General features: G+C 44.8%; 1 protein-coding gene across 1 annotated transcript in view; it reads right to left on the bottom strand.

The window, feature by feature from the left end:
* The window catches only part of F13A1 (coagulation factor XIII A chain), a 143,905-nt gene that overhangs the window by 67,120 nt on the left and 60,820 nt on the right, over positions 1-15,965 (bottom strand). Inside the window, exons 5-6 of the mRNA XM_061398934.1 lie at positions 14,805-14,923; positions 12,511-12,618 (exon numbers count right to left, since the gene is read on the bottom strand). Coding sequence (XP_061254918.1) covers positions 12,511-12,618; positions 14,805-14,923 — 227 coding nt within the window. The remainder of the gene's footprint in view (positions 1-12,510; positions 12,619-14,804; positions 14,924-15,965) is intronic.

The following is a 15,965-nucleotide window of genomic DNA, read 5'->3' as shown; positions in this document are numbered from 1 at the left end:
AGAGGGGCAGCATGGCCCAGCTTCAGCACCAGGACTTCAGAAGCCTAACTGTTAAGTCAACAAAATCCTGAGACTATACATTTGCATTTCAAAATCTGGAAAGAAGCAAGCTGAATTAGAATGCAGATTTTTTTTTCCTTGTTCTGGTGGGATTCATGGAAATAATAGCTGTGTAGAAAGAGGTGGAAAAGGGTCTACAGCCCTAAAAAGGTAAGAGTCTGGGACTGCAGTGGGGAAATAATGGAAATCCGAAGTCATCCCCTCGTGGGAACGAGATCTGCCTCCAGGTAGGTGGAGTGGATTCTGGAATGAGACATTTAACAGGATCCTCAAAGAAAGAGCAGAGACCAATAATGCCCTTTTCTGTTCCAATCTGTCTCAGGGTACAAAAGGGTAGAATGAAATACACTGGCCTCAAACAGTCATTCAGAGGTGAAATCAAACTAGTCTTGGACTGGAGAGTCAAGATTTTATCTACAGTTATTAATTACAGCAAATAGAACACTTGAAGAAGAGTTTTGCAAGTATGATTTTTTTTTTGAATTTTTATCTTTAAATTTTTCTTGATTGTTTGAATTCTTTTTTAGAGAGTATTATTATCTTTTTAACCAAAAATTATAATAGACTTTTCATTAAAAAAAAAACTGGAAGCAGATATGCCAATATGCTGTGCTCAATTCTTGCAATGCGAATACACATAATTGCTATTTTCTTCTTTAAACATGTTTAGAATTTTCTCAAATATTTACCTGAGAGGAGAGAATAGTTAAAATTCCTTTTGTGCCCAGCAGGGTGGGCTGCCTCTCTGAATTCAGGCTTAGGTCCATTGCATTTTGCATAATTACTATTTTTTCTGCTTCTTTTTGAATATGTAAAGGTATTTTCTTATCCTGTGAGCACATTTTATATGGCTTTGATAAGGTGACTTTTCTCTGTTATAAACCTATTATATTCTATTAAATTTCACTGTTGAAGTTATGTTCTCATAAAGGGTAAGATTTCTGTAATTCTTGCAGAATACCTGATTTTGCCTGTAATCGTTTTTCGAAGACCATTGGATATAAATTTTGGACAACTTGAGCTAGTTTCAAAGGCAGAGAGTTAAATTTGGGAGGGAGAAGAGCTTTTCCTTGAAGAAGAACCCATGCAGCTTTTGTGAACAGCGCCCACGTACAGTCTGGTGAAGGTCAGTCTTAATTGTGGGAGGAGGTTGTACAGTGTGTGTCTAATTGCGTCCGTGACGCTCCAGGGTTCCAGTCACTTTGGAAAATGGACAGATTCTTATAAAGTGAAACATATACATGCCCTATGATTTAGACATGCCTGCTTTAACCGCTTATCTCAGAAATACAAAAATATACGTACACAAAGGGACTTGTACAAGAGTCTTCTTAATAGCTTAATTCACAACAGTCCCAAATTGGAAGCATCCCAAGTGTCCATCCGCAGGTGAATGGATGACAGATTGGGAAATCGAGCTTGGTGAAACACTGCTCAGCAATACCAAGGAACAAGCTGAAGCATGTGTAAGAACAGACTGAGGAAAGAACACCAGCCCCAAATAGTGACTGGGGTATAAACCCGTTATGCGAAGTTTAAGAACAGGCAAATCTAATCTATTCTAAGAAATCAGGATCATAGTTGTTTCTGGGGATGTGGGTTGACTACAAGAGAGCACAAGGGAAATTTCTGGGCTGTTGGTAATGTCTAAATTTGGGTTGGGGTGGTGATTATCCGAATCAAAGCTCATTGAATTTTACATTTAATATCCATATGTTTCATTGCATGTAAATTTTAATTCAACAACAACGACATCAACAAACCACAGGAACTAACCCTAACCTCTGCTGTGAAGCACACAACCACGATTCAAATGTGCTTTGCTTTGTATATTTGACACAAGCTCTGACAGGAGCGGGGCTTCCCAGGTGGCTCAGTGGGTAAAGAATCCACCTGCAGTGCAGGAGATGCGGGTTCGATCCCTGGCTTGGGAAGATCCCCTGGAGAGGAGATGGCAACCCACTCCAGCATTCTTGCCTGGAGAACCCCATGGACAGAGGAGCCTGGCGGGCTACAGCCCATGGGGTCCCAAAGAGTCAGACATGACTAAAGTGACCGAGCACGCACGCACGCACTGACAGGAGTGGGTAATGAGATTCATTTTTCATGAAAATCATTACAACTAGAGATTATTAATCTTGTCTTCCTTAGTAACTAAGGATCCTTATTTGGTCCAAACGTATTTTACTAATGACTATCATGAGAGAATAACAAAAGGTGGACCGAGAGAGACAGAGATACTGAGATTTTAAGCTGTCCAAGCACTGCTTCTTTTTCATTGCTTGTCCACTGCTGCGTGGTGCAGGGCTGGTATGCAGAACAGGCCTCCCGAAGTGTCTGAACGAAAGCGTGGATGGATGAACGAATGGGTGCATGGATGGATGAGCGGGAAAGGGAAAGAGTAGAGCAGGAAGCAGATGGGAAAGGACGTCAAGAGACAGGACAGGGGAAGGAGGGAGGGCAGGAAGGGATGCAGAGTGCGTGCCCTGAGAGGGCCTGTCCAAAGGGGGATGCTGGCTTTGCCGCACTTCTGTTCGCCCCTCCAGGGGGTGTCTGTCCCAAGAGACCAGAGCAGCCCCCACTGCAGAGCTCAGAAGGGCCGCTGAAAAGTGTCCCTGTGTTTCAGAAACAGCCGATGTGATTACAAAATAGATGCAGCGTTGAGACCTCATTCCAGGAAGCAATTCAGGGAAAGCAGACATTTAGATTGACTGTGATCATCATATTCGAGAGATGGCTTATAATAAATGTCTGTTTTTCTCCCAAAATATGGGGAGCCCGGGCATAAGAAATGCAACCTTAATAACGGAGAGACCAAGCTGTTTGCAGACAAATGGAAACTTCATTACATTGCTGGCTTTTATCATAGGAGGCAAAAAAAATGATGTCTGAACAGTTCATTGTCTCATCAACCTCCTCCACCCCAGGCTAAGAGCGAAGGACTGAAAAAGACAGGACTTGTAAAAGGATGGCATCTGTATCCAGGGAGCTCACGTGACGCAGGCAGAGGACAGGCAGAGGACAGACACAGGGGCGTGCAGCGGCGTCTGTGGAGGGGTGCCGTCCGGGACCCCGAGATCCTTTCGTTTGACCAGCGACCTTGGACAAGTCATCTGACGTCCTGCTACTCCTGCTCTTTGCTGCACATCGCTTACTTACAAAATGGATACGATTTCTCAAAACTGGCTATGAAAACAATTTCTGTTAGGGAAATTCAAATTTTCTACTGGCTTCCAGTATATTTGTCACTTGTGTCAAGGTCTTCCATAAACACAAACGTAAATCCCTGGTGAATTCATGCACGCTCAGTTGTGTCCCACTCTTTTCGACTCCACGGACTGTAGCCCCCCAGGCTCCTCTGTCCATGGGATTTCCCAGACAAGACTGCTGAAGTCAGTAGCCATGCCCTCCTCCAGAGGCTCTTCCCCACCCAGGACTGAACCTTTATTTCCTACATGGCAGACACATTTTTTACCCACTGAGCCACCCGGGAAGCCCTTGAATGACGTGGCATTACGCTTAGTTTGAAAGGTGCTGGAGGTGGTCTTGACTCAGTACTCCCCCGTTCATCACTGGATGCCCTTGGCCATTCCTGAACCACAGGAAGGCCTCCTGCGCTCGTGGGTACCTTGAATCCAACTTTAAGAGTTAAATAAACCCTGACTAGAGTTAGTATTTCACCCTGTTGGACTACAATCAGGTTTTTCATGAATCCTAGCTGGTAGATTCTCCAAAGCTGCCGCCCTCGGGAGCTCCTGGTTGAGCTGTGTCGCTACTGGAAAGGTCGCTGAGTCACCCGAGGCCTCTAGCTCTTCCTGCTCTCCCTGAATGAGGAGCCCCATTCTTGGCATCCCCGGGCACGAATGGCAGAGAGAGAAAACAACACTTTAAGAAAACAGATAGGGTCAGAGCTCCAGAAACTCTGGATCGGAGCAGAAATCCATTGAGAATCCTACATCTGGCAATGGTCACCAGCCTGGAAATTTTAACTTAGGCATCTGCAAGACTCTGTGGGTGTGTGAGACATTGCCGTCCTTCTCAACACCAAAGGGAGCTGTATCCTGACCTTCACAAAGGTGGTACCGGGTCTAATGGGAATGGTGGCACTCCCATTAGAAGTTTTGATTGGCAGTTAGATAAACCTCTGACACAAGAATGGGGAAACAAGTTATTTTTAATAATCCTGGTGGGGTTTTTTTTTTTTTTGATAGATGAAATTTTTCCAAATATAAGATTCATATGGGGAAATGTGAAGAAGCTCCTCAAGGGGAAATGGCTGAGGACAAGGACCCTGGAACACCCCAGTCCTCAGATTTCTCCAGGACAGTTCACCCCAAGAAAAGGATTTTAGCTGCTTATAAACCAAAGGAGCAGTTATATAGTGCTTTAACATTTTAATTTTTTTAAATAAAACTTTTAGGGAGCTGCACTGTGGCTGGTCTATATATATATATGACCAGGGACTAGACTTCATGTATTTACTTGTGATTCGAAAGTTCATTTGAGGTAGCTGCATGGAATTCCCGATCCAAGTGAATTTGTAAATGTGGTCTGAATACTTGAGATAGTTTGCTGCATGAAGAGGTTTGCTGAATGTGAAGCTTTCCATGAGATGGCCGAGCAAACAACTGGGGAAGAATTAAGCAGGGTTTTGCAGTAGCTTTCTGTGGAGCTGCTGAGCAAAATATCAAAGTAGTAATGTTGTGACTGTCTTTTTCATGCTTAGAAGGGGAAAAAAAGAAAAAAACTGTCGAAGTACTGGGACAAGATGAAGAGGAAGAAAGATGGACAGAGTGAAAAGTAGCTTTATTTACGGTTTATCTGTGAGACCACGTAAGCTTGGGGATCAGAAGCCCTGAAGTCCATTTCGTCTCCAAGGCCTACAGTCATTTATCTTGTGTTGGGCTCTGGGAAACTCCAGGACCTACTCCACTTGTGGTCAGTTTGATTTAGTAGCTGGGGTTCAAGATATTTTTTTTATAACACTAAAGAGTATACTGAACATCGATTGGCTAAAAAAAAAAAAGTCCAATCTTGAGTTAGTTCCCAAAAGGCACAGCTAGAATAAGGTATTAATGGGGATTAATGATGGCATTGTGGTTCGATATTAGCAAAAGTCCAGGGTCAAAAATAAATGTGTACACCTCAAGGGAAGCAGACAAGTCCAGGCTGGCAACAGTGCAAAGACTGGAATTTAAAAATACCTAACTAGTATATTGATACTTTTTCTTCTCTCTCCTTCCAGATTTTCCTCTTAATGTCACCTTTAAAAAAAAAAAATTGCAGTTGAATCAAGTAAGTCCCCAGAGAAGAAAGTTTCCTTCTGACTACGTTTTCCTGCAGTGCTTTTGGTGATGGCTATTTGGGTATAATTCCCACCATGAAAAAAGGGTTTTTATGAATAATCACGTGGCTTATCATTGCTATGGGTCTTGGTTAATCATTCTGCCTTTTCACTCTATGTCCCAACACTTGTCAGGATACTGCTTTGTGCTGGGAAAACTGTGAGCAAAGCTTCAGGGGTTTGCTTTCTCCTACAACCCTATGCTTATTTCATCAGAGACTTTGGTATACTCTGTTGACAAGTTCTACTTTCAAGTCTGTCTCTTCTATTAGACTATTAGCTCTGTGGAGGCAGAAACTATTTTGTTTACAATTATAATTAGACTTAAGGTGATGCTAGTGGTAAAGAACCCGCCTGCTAATGCAGGAGATGACATAAGAGACACTGATTTGATCCTTGGGTTTGGGAAGATCCCCTGGAGGAGGAAATGACAACTCACTCCAATGTTCTTGCCTGGAAAATCCCATGGACAGAGGCGCCTGGTGGGCTACAGTCCATAGAGTCGCAAAGAGTTGGACACGACGAAACAACTTAGCATGCATGGAATCTGAATACATGGAATCTGGACGCAGGTCAAGAAGCAACAGTTAGAACTGGACATGGAACAACAGACTGGTTCCAAGTCCGGAAAGGAGTACGTCAAGGCTATATATTGTCACGCTGCTTATTTAACTTATATGCAGGGTACATCGTGAGAAACGCTGGGCTGGAAGAAGCACAAGCTGGAATCAAGATTGCCAGGAGAAATATCAATAACCTCAGATATGCAGATGACACCACCCTTAGGGCAGAAAGTGAAGAAGAACTAAAGAGCTTCTTGATGAAAGTCAAAGAGCAAAGTGAAAAAGTTGGCTTAAAACTCAACATTCAGAAAACTAAGATCATGGAATCTGGTCCCATCACTTCATGGCAAATAGATGGGGAAACAGTGGAAACAGTGACAGACTTTATTTTCTTGGGCTCCAAAATCACTGCAGATGGCGACTGCAGCCATGAAATTAAAAGACACTTGCTCCTTGGAAGAAAAGCTATGACCAATCTAGACAGCATATTAAAAAGCAGAGACATTACTTTGCCAACAAAGGTTCATCTAGTCAAGGCTATGGTTTTTCCAGTGGTCATGTATGGATGTGAGAGTTGGACTATAAAGAAAGCTGAGCACCGAGGAATTGATGCTTTTGAACTGTGGTGTTGGAGAAGACTCTTGAGAGTCCTTTGGACAACAAGGAGATCCAATCAGTCAATCCTAAAGGAAATCAGTCCTGAGTATTCATTGGAAGGACTGATGCTAAAACTGAAACTCCAATACTTTGGCCACCTGACACAAAGAACCAACTCATTTGAAAAGACCATGATGCTGGGAAAGATTGAAGGCAGGAGGAGAAGGGGACAACAGAGGATGAGATGGTTGGATGGCATCACCGACTCAATGGACATGAGTTTAAACTGTGGGAGTTGGTGATGGACAGGGAAGCCTGGAGTGTTGTAGTCCATGGGGTCACAAAGAGTTGGACAAGACTGAGTGACTGAACTGAACCGAAATGAACCTAGACTGGAGATTCTCAATAAATATTTGTTGAATGAATGAGTTCATATTGAGTGCTTTCCCACCATCAACGTCTTTACAGCAATTACTCCTCCCATCACCAAACCACAGCACCACCATCATCCCTATTATCAGCATCACCACTGTCATGGCATCACAACCACGTGTGCCACCATCAAACCGCGTTTGGTGCCTAGTCTTCTTCGGGAACTCTTTCCCAGCGGCTCAATGCCTCTGGCTATTTGGGATTCTCTGATTTATGCCTATCTTCACTTATCCCTTACTTCAAACTTCACCTCTTCCAGAACCCATTCCCTTGGGCCCTTCTTTTCTAGGAGATAGCTACATAACTTGATGTAGGAATTGTGTTATCAGTGTGAGTGTGCTGGTGCTCACCCCCTAAGGTCTAATATGACTTGAGAGCAAGGACAACATCTAACTCCGTTTCAGCCACTTACTGGCCATGTGACCTTGAATGACATCATTTCCAAGGGCCTTCACTCCTTTACCTACAAGACCCCCGGAGAGTCCTCCAGATCTCACGTACTGGTTCTATGTGCATTTTGACACAGATCTCCTGTTAATAAGTCTCAGCTCAAAGGAGCAAACCCGCGAGGACTTCCACGGGGAATAAGTGAGCAGTGTCTGCAAGCATGGTGGCCACGGCTGGGGCAGCGCGCCTCCCTGGAGAGCTCTGCCCATAGCTGCTATCAGATCCAGTCACTCATGGGGCAGAAACAGGCAGGCCCAGGGCCCACCCAGCAGTTAAGGAGCAGGCTATTTTCCTTTCCCCCAGGACCCTGCAGTTCTCGTCACGAGGCGCAGCATACCTGTTTTGATAATCTGACCCGGGCTCAGATTCCATCTCAGGCCGTGTGTGGGTGCTAAGTCGCTTCAATCATTTCCAACTCTTTGCAAAGTTATGGAGTGTATCCTGCCAGGCTCCTCTGTCCATGGGATTCTCTAGGCAAGGGTACTGGAGTGGGTTGCCATTTCCTTCTCCAGGGTCTTCTTTCTGACCCAGTGATCGAACCCAGGTCTCCTGCATTGCAGGCAGACCCTTTGCCATTTGAGCCGTCTTTAGGTTGGCCATGTCACGTTACTTCTCAGTAATTCAGGGCCAAGGATGGAATACTTTATTAGTGGGCGTGAGCAAAATAAGTTTTCGGATGGCACAAAACATTCTTCTAAAATTTTGCTGGCACATCTCCTGGCTATTGTCTTGGTGGGGACGGTCACATCAGATACGAGGTGGAAAGCAAACAGCCAGCAAGCAAGGTGATTTAAAGGAGGAAGTGTAATTTGGGGCAAGTTTCTTCTGTTTTCCCCTAATCTCTTAAAAACAATTTCCTCCCTTGAATCAATCTGCAGTGTAGCTTTGGTAAAATGCCCCACTCAGTAGTTAGAAAAGCCTAAATAAAAGTTCACTTATGTAAGGTTACAGATCTCAGGACCAATCCCCAGACAATGAGATCACAGGAGTTTTAAACTTTCTTTCTCCTGGGTAAACCCAGTAGCCCAAGGCTGTCCAGATTGTCATAAACTTTTCCGATTTTCACATCAAAGTGGAGTAACAGCAACTCAAAATAAGAACCAAATAAGATACGGAATGTATAAAGGAGAAAAAATAGAAGAAAAAGGAACACTGTTTTGAAGAAGAAAAGGATGTTCTTGCTGCCACCGGGAATAACAAATGTGATCTGAGGACAGAGACAGAATTCCATTTTAAAGATGAGGTGAGGCCTGCAGAGGTTGAGGACTGGGCCCCGGGTCACACAGGAAGTGGGAGGAAGGGTCAGAACCGAGAGGCCCGATGTGACCTGGGCCAGGCTCCCCCGGGGATGCTGTCTCCACCTTCTCTTCAGCAGAGAAAGGAAACGCACAGGTTTTGAACAAGGTCGGAAGGTAGATCATCCACGCAGGCCAGAAGAAAAGGCTGTGATCATTGCACAGGCAGGGAGACTGAGCCTCGGAGGGGCTTGGGGCCGTGACTTAGACCTCAGAGGCCATTTGGAAATATCAAAAGACCTTCTTGGTTGTCACAACTGGTGAGCTGATATCTCTGGGGTAGAAGCCAGGGATGCTCCTAAACGTCCTCTGGCGTGTAGGGCAGCCCCCACGACAAGGAACCACCAAGGGGGACTTCCTTGGCGGTCCAGTGGCTAAGACTCCCAGCTCCCAGTGCAGGGGGCCTGGGTTCGACCCCTGGTCAGGGAACTAGATCCTATATGTCATAGCTAAAAGACCCAAAGTGCCATGACAAAGGTCCAAGATCCTGCATGCCTCAGCTAAGACTTGGCACAGACAAATAAATATTTTTAAAAAGAACCATCCAAGGTAATAAATACTAGGCAATAAAGATTTTTATCTGGGCACTGTACAGCCAGACTGACACCGTCATTATCATCATCATCGTTAGAAAGACCAAAGTTGTTTATTATCTGTGCTTAGATCGCACTGAGCACCCATCTTCTTTCCGCAGATTCCTGGCTCGTCTTCAGTGCCAGCCTTGGCCGTGACCACAGGGAGCAAATCTGTCTCTGGGGCCCCCGTCATCTGTTCTTGCCTCTACCCTCCTCAGGGGCCCAGCCAGCACCGGGCTGCTCATCCACTCTGTCCTGGCAACGGCTGACCCCAGGAAATTTCTGCCTGCCATCACTTTCATATTGGCATGAACTGTGGCCCGTGTGTTATCCCTCCCAGAGCGTTTGCATGTCATGATGCATCTGGTTCCAGAATGTGTTTCCTATAAAAAGAATTCCCTGCCTCTGACCAGGCTGGCGAGAGGGTTGAGAAGTTTGAAAGTGACCACACACAGCTCCCTCTGTTCTTCCGGTGGACGGGACCAACTCCCTAGAAAACATCTGCTCAGAAACGGGTCCATCTGCTCGGACCCAGGGTTCTGGCTAAACTCAAGCAACTTCACAACACTTTCTTTCTGAGCTCCCTAAATATGTCTTCTCATATTTTAAGGCAAATCTTTACTGAGAAATTTGAGGTGGTTTTGTTTTATTTATTTTTCTTTCGGTCTTTGCCTGACTTCCCTCAGCAATTTCATGATAGATTTCCAGGACTTGTGAACAGGAGAGGAGCTCCCAGAGTAACCAGAAAACAATTGATTTCTTGGGAAAGTTTCATGTTTTTTGTTGATTTTTAGAGGCTCAATGCTTTAATTTCTAAAATCACTAGAACTGAATGGATTTTGGAGCTCTTCTAAGGACTAAAGGAGATAGTAGATGTAAAACGATTTTGAAAACTATCAAACATCCATTTTGTGGATGTAAACAATGGTGGCGGTGAAGAAAAAGATACTGCCTAGAGTTGGGGGGGGTGTTCTCCCCTAACACCCAAGGCCTCCCCCTCCAGAAAGAAAACCAAACCAAACCCCCAAATAGATCCTGCCTAGTTCTGTATCTTGTAAGTGGGTTACAGATCTTCAAAATCAGAACTTCATCGGCCTTTTATGATTAGTAACATTGCAAGGCAGTTTGCATTAGGATAGAGGTGCTTCGTTCAAGACTCAGCTTTCACTTGGCCAGGTGCCCCCATAGGAAGTACCGGGTTCATCGCTTCCTGTTCACCTCCTGCTCGCTTTGCTTGTGTTAGGCAGTGATCTCTACACTCGTAAAAATACACATGATGTGTGAGTAAGCTCGGGCTGGTGAGCATCATTTCAGAGTGCTTAAGGAATTCATTTATATCCAACCACTGCCAGTAACTGCTTCCTTTCTCACTGCAAAACTGTCAGGGTAACTTCAAAGAAGGAAAAGGGGCTCTTATCTGTGAATCAGGAAAAACAGTGACCGAAGGTCTCATGTATGTTGTTATAAATAGTATTAAAAAGAAATTCCTGAATTCTTTAGAATTCATTGTCTTTCCACTTGCATATTTTATGTCACAGACAAAACTAACAACAACAAAAATAACTGCCTTTAGATGTTCGTTTTTACCTTTCTTTCCTCTTTAAGTTCCACTTTTCTTAAATTTACACATAGCCTAGTTGTTAATTTAACAATCTTTGTTCTTAAGTGCTAACCAGAAATTGCATCTCCTATTATTTTCAATCTAATATTTTTATAAAATTGATATTTGATTTTATTTCACTCAAATCAGACTCAAAGATAACAGTCTTTCAGAGAGATATTTTAAAAAATAAAACTTTAGGATATTGGGGGCCTGCCCTGGTGGCTCAGTGGTTAAGATCTTGCCTTCCAGGGCAGGGCGTGTGGGTTTAGTCCTCGGTCTCGGAGCTGAGATCTCATGGCCACAAAATGAAAACATAAACCAGAAGCAATATACTAACAAATTCAATGAAGACTTTAAAAATGATCCACATAAAAAAAGTCTTTAAAGAAGAACTTAAGAAAATTGGTAGCAAAAGGAGTATTTTTTGCTTAGTCTTTGATTGAATGAAGTAGCAACAGCACCGAGCTTGGTGTTTTTTTCAGGAATGTTCTGCTTATATTTGGGCTCCCCAGGTGGCTCAGTGGGTGCAGGAAACACAGGAGATGCAAGTTCGATCCTGGGTCGGGAAGATCCCCTGGGAGAGGGCATGGCAACCCACTCCAGTATTCCTGCCTGGAGAATCCCATGGACAGAGGAGCCTGACAGGCTATAGTCCGTAGTGTCACAGAGTCGGACAGGACTGAAGCGACTGAGCACATGTGCAGATGCTGCTTGTGTCTGACACGTGTGACTCGCTTTCATGCACCACGGGCAGGATCTGTGTGTCCCACACGTCAGTACAGTCCAGGGCTGCCCAGGACCTAGACAACACGTTTAATCCGCTGCCCACCCCGGACTCCCAGCCTCCTGGCCCATGAGAGTAGTGTCTCCTCCCTCAGGAAGCGGTTCCAGTGCAGGGTCTGTGTGTTCTCAAAGATGCTTCAGGATCTCCTGCCGAGACCAGCAAGGAAGGTGGAAAATGCCAAGGTCTGGAGTCAGCGGACCTGGGATCCAGCTGAGGACTGAGGCTTCGTCACTGCCCAACTGTCAGCACACCGCTTTCTAACTTGCAAAATGGCGTGAGTGATGCCAGCCCTTCCCCCATCTCATGTGTTTACTCTGAAGAATCAACACCCATTTCATAAACTGTCAATACACAGTCCTGTGGTGAGGTATCGTTGGAGTAGAATAGCGTTAGTCATTTATTTCTTCACTCTTACTGTGGGTGTGAATGGAGATAAATTAGGCTTTACAGTGTGTGTGTGTGTGTGTTTTGCTGTTCCTTGGTGTTTGATCAATCGATTGATTGATCAATTGATTACAGTTACTGACATTTCGTCATGGTCCCTCTCACTCCCCAGGCCAAGATGCTTAAGAATAAGCGGGCTGTACTATCATGTCACCTATTAGCATTTGTCTGAAGCCAAAACCACATACAGTACTGAGACAAGAATTTAGTTTCATGGCACATGACAAGCTCCGGGAATTACAGACTCTTCCAAGGGAAACTTTATTGAGTGTAAGTCACCGTTTCAACAGCTCTTTCTGAACTGACACCCAGATGGAGGCAAATGACATTATCTAATTGATTTAAACCATCAGTAGTTGTTCTTACCATGGCAGACCCAACACGGCTGACTTTGATGGGATTCCCTCTGCCGGAAAGGTCCATATTCGCTTTGTCCATCACAAACAGGCAAGCGTCAAGGATGCTATCCTCAAACTATTTGGGGGAAAAAAAATGAGAAACTACTTAACGTCCAATCTGCAAATAAGACATTCTCTGCCAAAAAATAAAACGAGACCACAGCCTAATGTTTAGAAATGTGTATTTCCTGTATGGAAATCACTCATGATCTTTAGCGTGAAATATTTAAGGTGGAAGGAAAGAGACAGCTTCTTTTATCTTTCAGTAAAATGGATAAGAACTTAAAAGCTAGCTAGAACTATAAATAGAACTACTCGCGAGCTGCTGTGCTCAAGGATCATGAACTGGGACTTCCCTGGCAATCCAGTGAGTAAGACTCCATGCTTCCAGTGTAAAGGGCGCAAGTTCAACCCCTGTGAGGAACTAAGATCTCACATGCCAGGCCATGGGGCCAAAAAAAAAGGGAAATAGAATCAAGAACTGGCTTGATGTTCTTTAGAAAATTGTAGGGTTCATTGTAGGGTTAATTCAGAGGATCTCTCCTATATCTTGGTTCTTGGGATATCAGGCAGTGGGATGAACCATTCACTGGGATGAACCATAGTCAGGCCAGAGTCTCGAGACCTCAAAAGTAACATGAGTGTTTGTGCATCTCAGAAATAAATGGCTCTCAGGTCCAGCTCCGGGAGGCACTTAGGCCTGCAGCGCATGCACCGGGCAAAGCTGGAGACCTCACGCAGCGAGCCTCTGCCTACAGTTCCCTCTTTCCTGAGACGAGGGGGCCTCCAGGGTCAGAGAGGTCAGGAAGGTTTAGAGAAAGATTATACTACCAAGTCTGGTAGTCGGTTCAATTTGCTTAGAAACACAGAACACCAGAATTTTCCAAAAAAGGAGCAAAGACAAAAATAGTTTTTTAAAATGGTAAAATTGGAAGATGATACCCATACTGCACCTCACTGTACAGGAAATTTCCCTGAATGCAGAAACCTTGTATGTTATCCAGCCAAGTGGTCAGGACAGACACCACTGTCTTAATGGCTGATTACATGTAATTCTCGATTAAAATCCAATTAGAATACAACTCTGGGTATATCCTAAACCGACGTGACGGCTGCAGGCATGGGTAATCGCACTAGCTCTCCACGTATGTAAAGAACTCATTACTCTGGTTCCTGTGAGGCAGCATCTTTCAGCTGTGTCTGTGGGGTGTGACAGTGGTCAACAGGAATGGTAAAGACATCGTCAGAGAGCTAGTTACACTGCCTCATTGCAAACTACTGGCTTGGCTGGTTGATTGGGCTGAAATACCCAACTTGATGGACTCGAATGAGAGCAGAGATAAGTGGCAAGTGTGCTCTGGGGCGTCTGTCCATGCTGGCTAAGGGCCCCCATCATGCTTGGCACCCTTTCCCAGGCCTCCTTGCTACCCAACTGTATGAGTTTTTGTTCCTTGTTAGCTCTCTCTCTCTGTTGTCACACTGGGGGTGTAAATATAATCATATCTAAAGGTTAGGAATTATTAGGGACCTAAGGCGAGGACATCAGACAATAAGTGATGGTCACGGGTTGTATGTCACTCAGGAAGTGGAGGGCTTGGAACTGGGGAGCCAGGCAAGGATCCCAAAACAGGGGAAGAACATTGATCCTTAGCCCGGTGGGACATCAGAAATGCAGGTGGGCAAAGCTGAACAGTGGGTGTGTGATTCTCAAGAGTTAGTTAGAACCAACCAGGATGGAGAGCCTGCTCAGGTGGCATTAGTGGCATAGAACCAGTCTGCCTAAGCAGGAGACATAGGAGACACGGGTTTGATCCCTGGATCAGGAGAATCCCCTGGAGTAGCAAATGGCAGCTCAGTATTCTTGCCTGGAGGAGCCTGGTGGGCTACAGTCCACGGGGTCACGAAGAGAAGGACGTGACTGAGCACAGCACAACAGCAGCAGGAAAGCAGGTTGGATGCCAGAATCTGAGCTCGTGGAATCTCACTGTTCTGAAGTGCCAACGCACTTCTCACTGGAATGCCATGCCAACCACACAGGCTCCAATCTCCGTAACATTGTAATAACCGGAAATACGTGATTTCAGCTGATAAATTATGCAGGTGCCCTTCTAAGTCTGCACCCAGGCTGTCCTAGAGCCTCAGATCCTGAAAAGCAGGAAATTGTGCTTGTCCAGCATTGACACACACCACCCTGCAGTGATAGGCAGGACTGAAAGCATGAGTAAAGATGTCCTTGACAATGACAAATGTTGCGTGGCTCACCTGACCGTAGCTCCAGCTTCTGCTCTTGATGTCGTTGAAGTCTCCATAAAAAATAACCCCGATGTCATTCAGGACGCACTCTTCTCTTTCTTTTTCATTTTCCAGGTACACAGCATCCTCTGCATTGGAATTTAAACATAATGACTATTAACCAAACCAGAATGTTTCTATACACTTGAAAGTTTATTCTGATCATAAATTGCAATTACTCAACCAAATAGGAAAAAGTCTTTTAAAGGCAGCTCATTTCACAATATGTAATTTTAACAATGGTGAACAGAAGTGGCCAAGATCAGTCTGTAAATGATGACATTTGTCATCAAAAAGCTGACAAGTTTTGGCTCTCTAAGTTCCAAGTAGCACAATTAAATTGATAAGTCTCATGAAACATTTTAGGATTCTGGTGCCTCAGTAGTTTCAGAATCAGAATTCTATAATGCAGATAAAAATCTGTAACACGGATCAAAAAACTAATTTCCAAAGTATTAACGTTAAAAGAACTAGAGATGATTTTATAACAAGTCTGGGGCACATTAGCAGGCTGGAGCCTCGTGGGTCATGCCTGGTTTGTGGCCCATTGGGGAGAAGAGGGAGGCTGGGCGTTGTCTCCTTTCAAGGAACAATTTTGGTGTGCGTGTTCGTGTTGGTAAGAGTGTGTCCAACTGGCCTCTCTGATCATCTTCCTCCATTGCAAGGACTTTTCTTATTTTTTAAAAAAACAATTAGTTTGTTGATTTTTGGCTCTGCTGGGTCTCCACTGCTGTGTGGGCTTCTCTCTAGTTGTAGAGAGCGGGTGCTTCTCTCTAGATGTGATTGGAGGGCTTCTCAGTGCAGTGGCTTCTCTTGTCATGCCTCCCCGGGCTCTAGGGCACAGGCTCAATAGCTGCGGCTCCTGGCCTTAGCTGCTCAGCAGCAAGTGGATTCCTCCCGGATCAAGGATCGAGCCTACGTCTCCTGCATTGGCAGGCAGAGTCTTTACCGCTGAGCCACCAGGACGCCCACAGGGACTCTTCTTGCCTGCGGCTCTAATCTCAGGAAAACCTTGCTCCCCATCTGCCTGCTGAGGCACCAGTCTGGTACTTACTCCCAGGCCAGGCATGAAAGCAGCAAAAGCGTCTTTAACGCACACGGGACCGCACACGGGACCGCACACGGGACCGC

The sequence above is a fragment of the Bos javanicus genome, chromosome 23 (genome assembly GCF_032452875.1).
Source record: "Bos javanicus breed banteng chromosome 23, ARS-OSU_banteng_1.0, whole genome shotgun sequence".
Lineage (NCBI taxonomy): Eukaryota > Metazoa > Chordata > Mammalia > Artiodactyla > Bovidae > Bos > Bos javanicus.
Note: the sequence above shows the minus strand (reverse complement) of the source record. Positions and strands in the feature narration are given on the sequence as shown.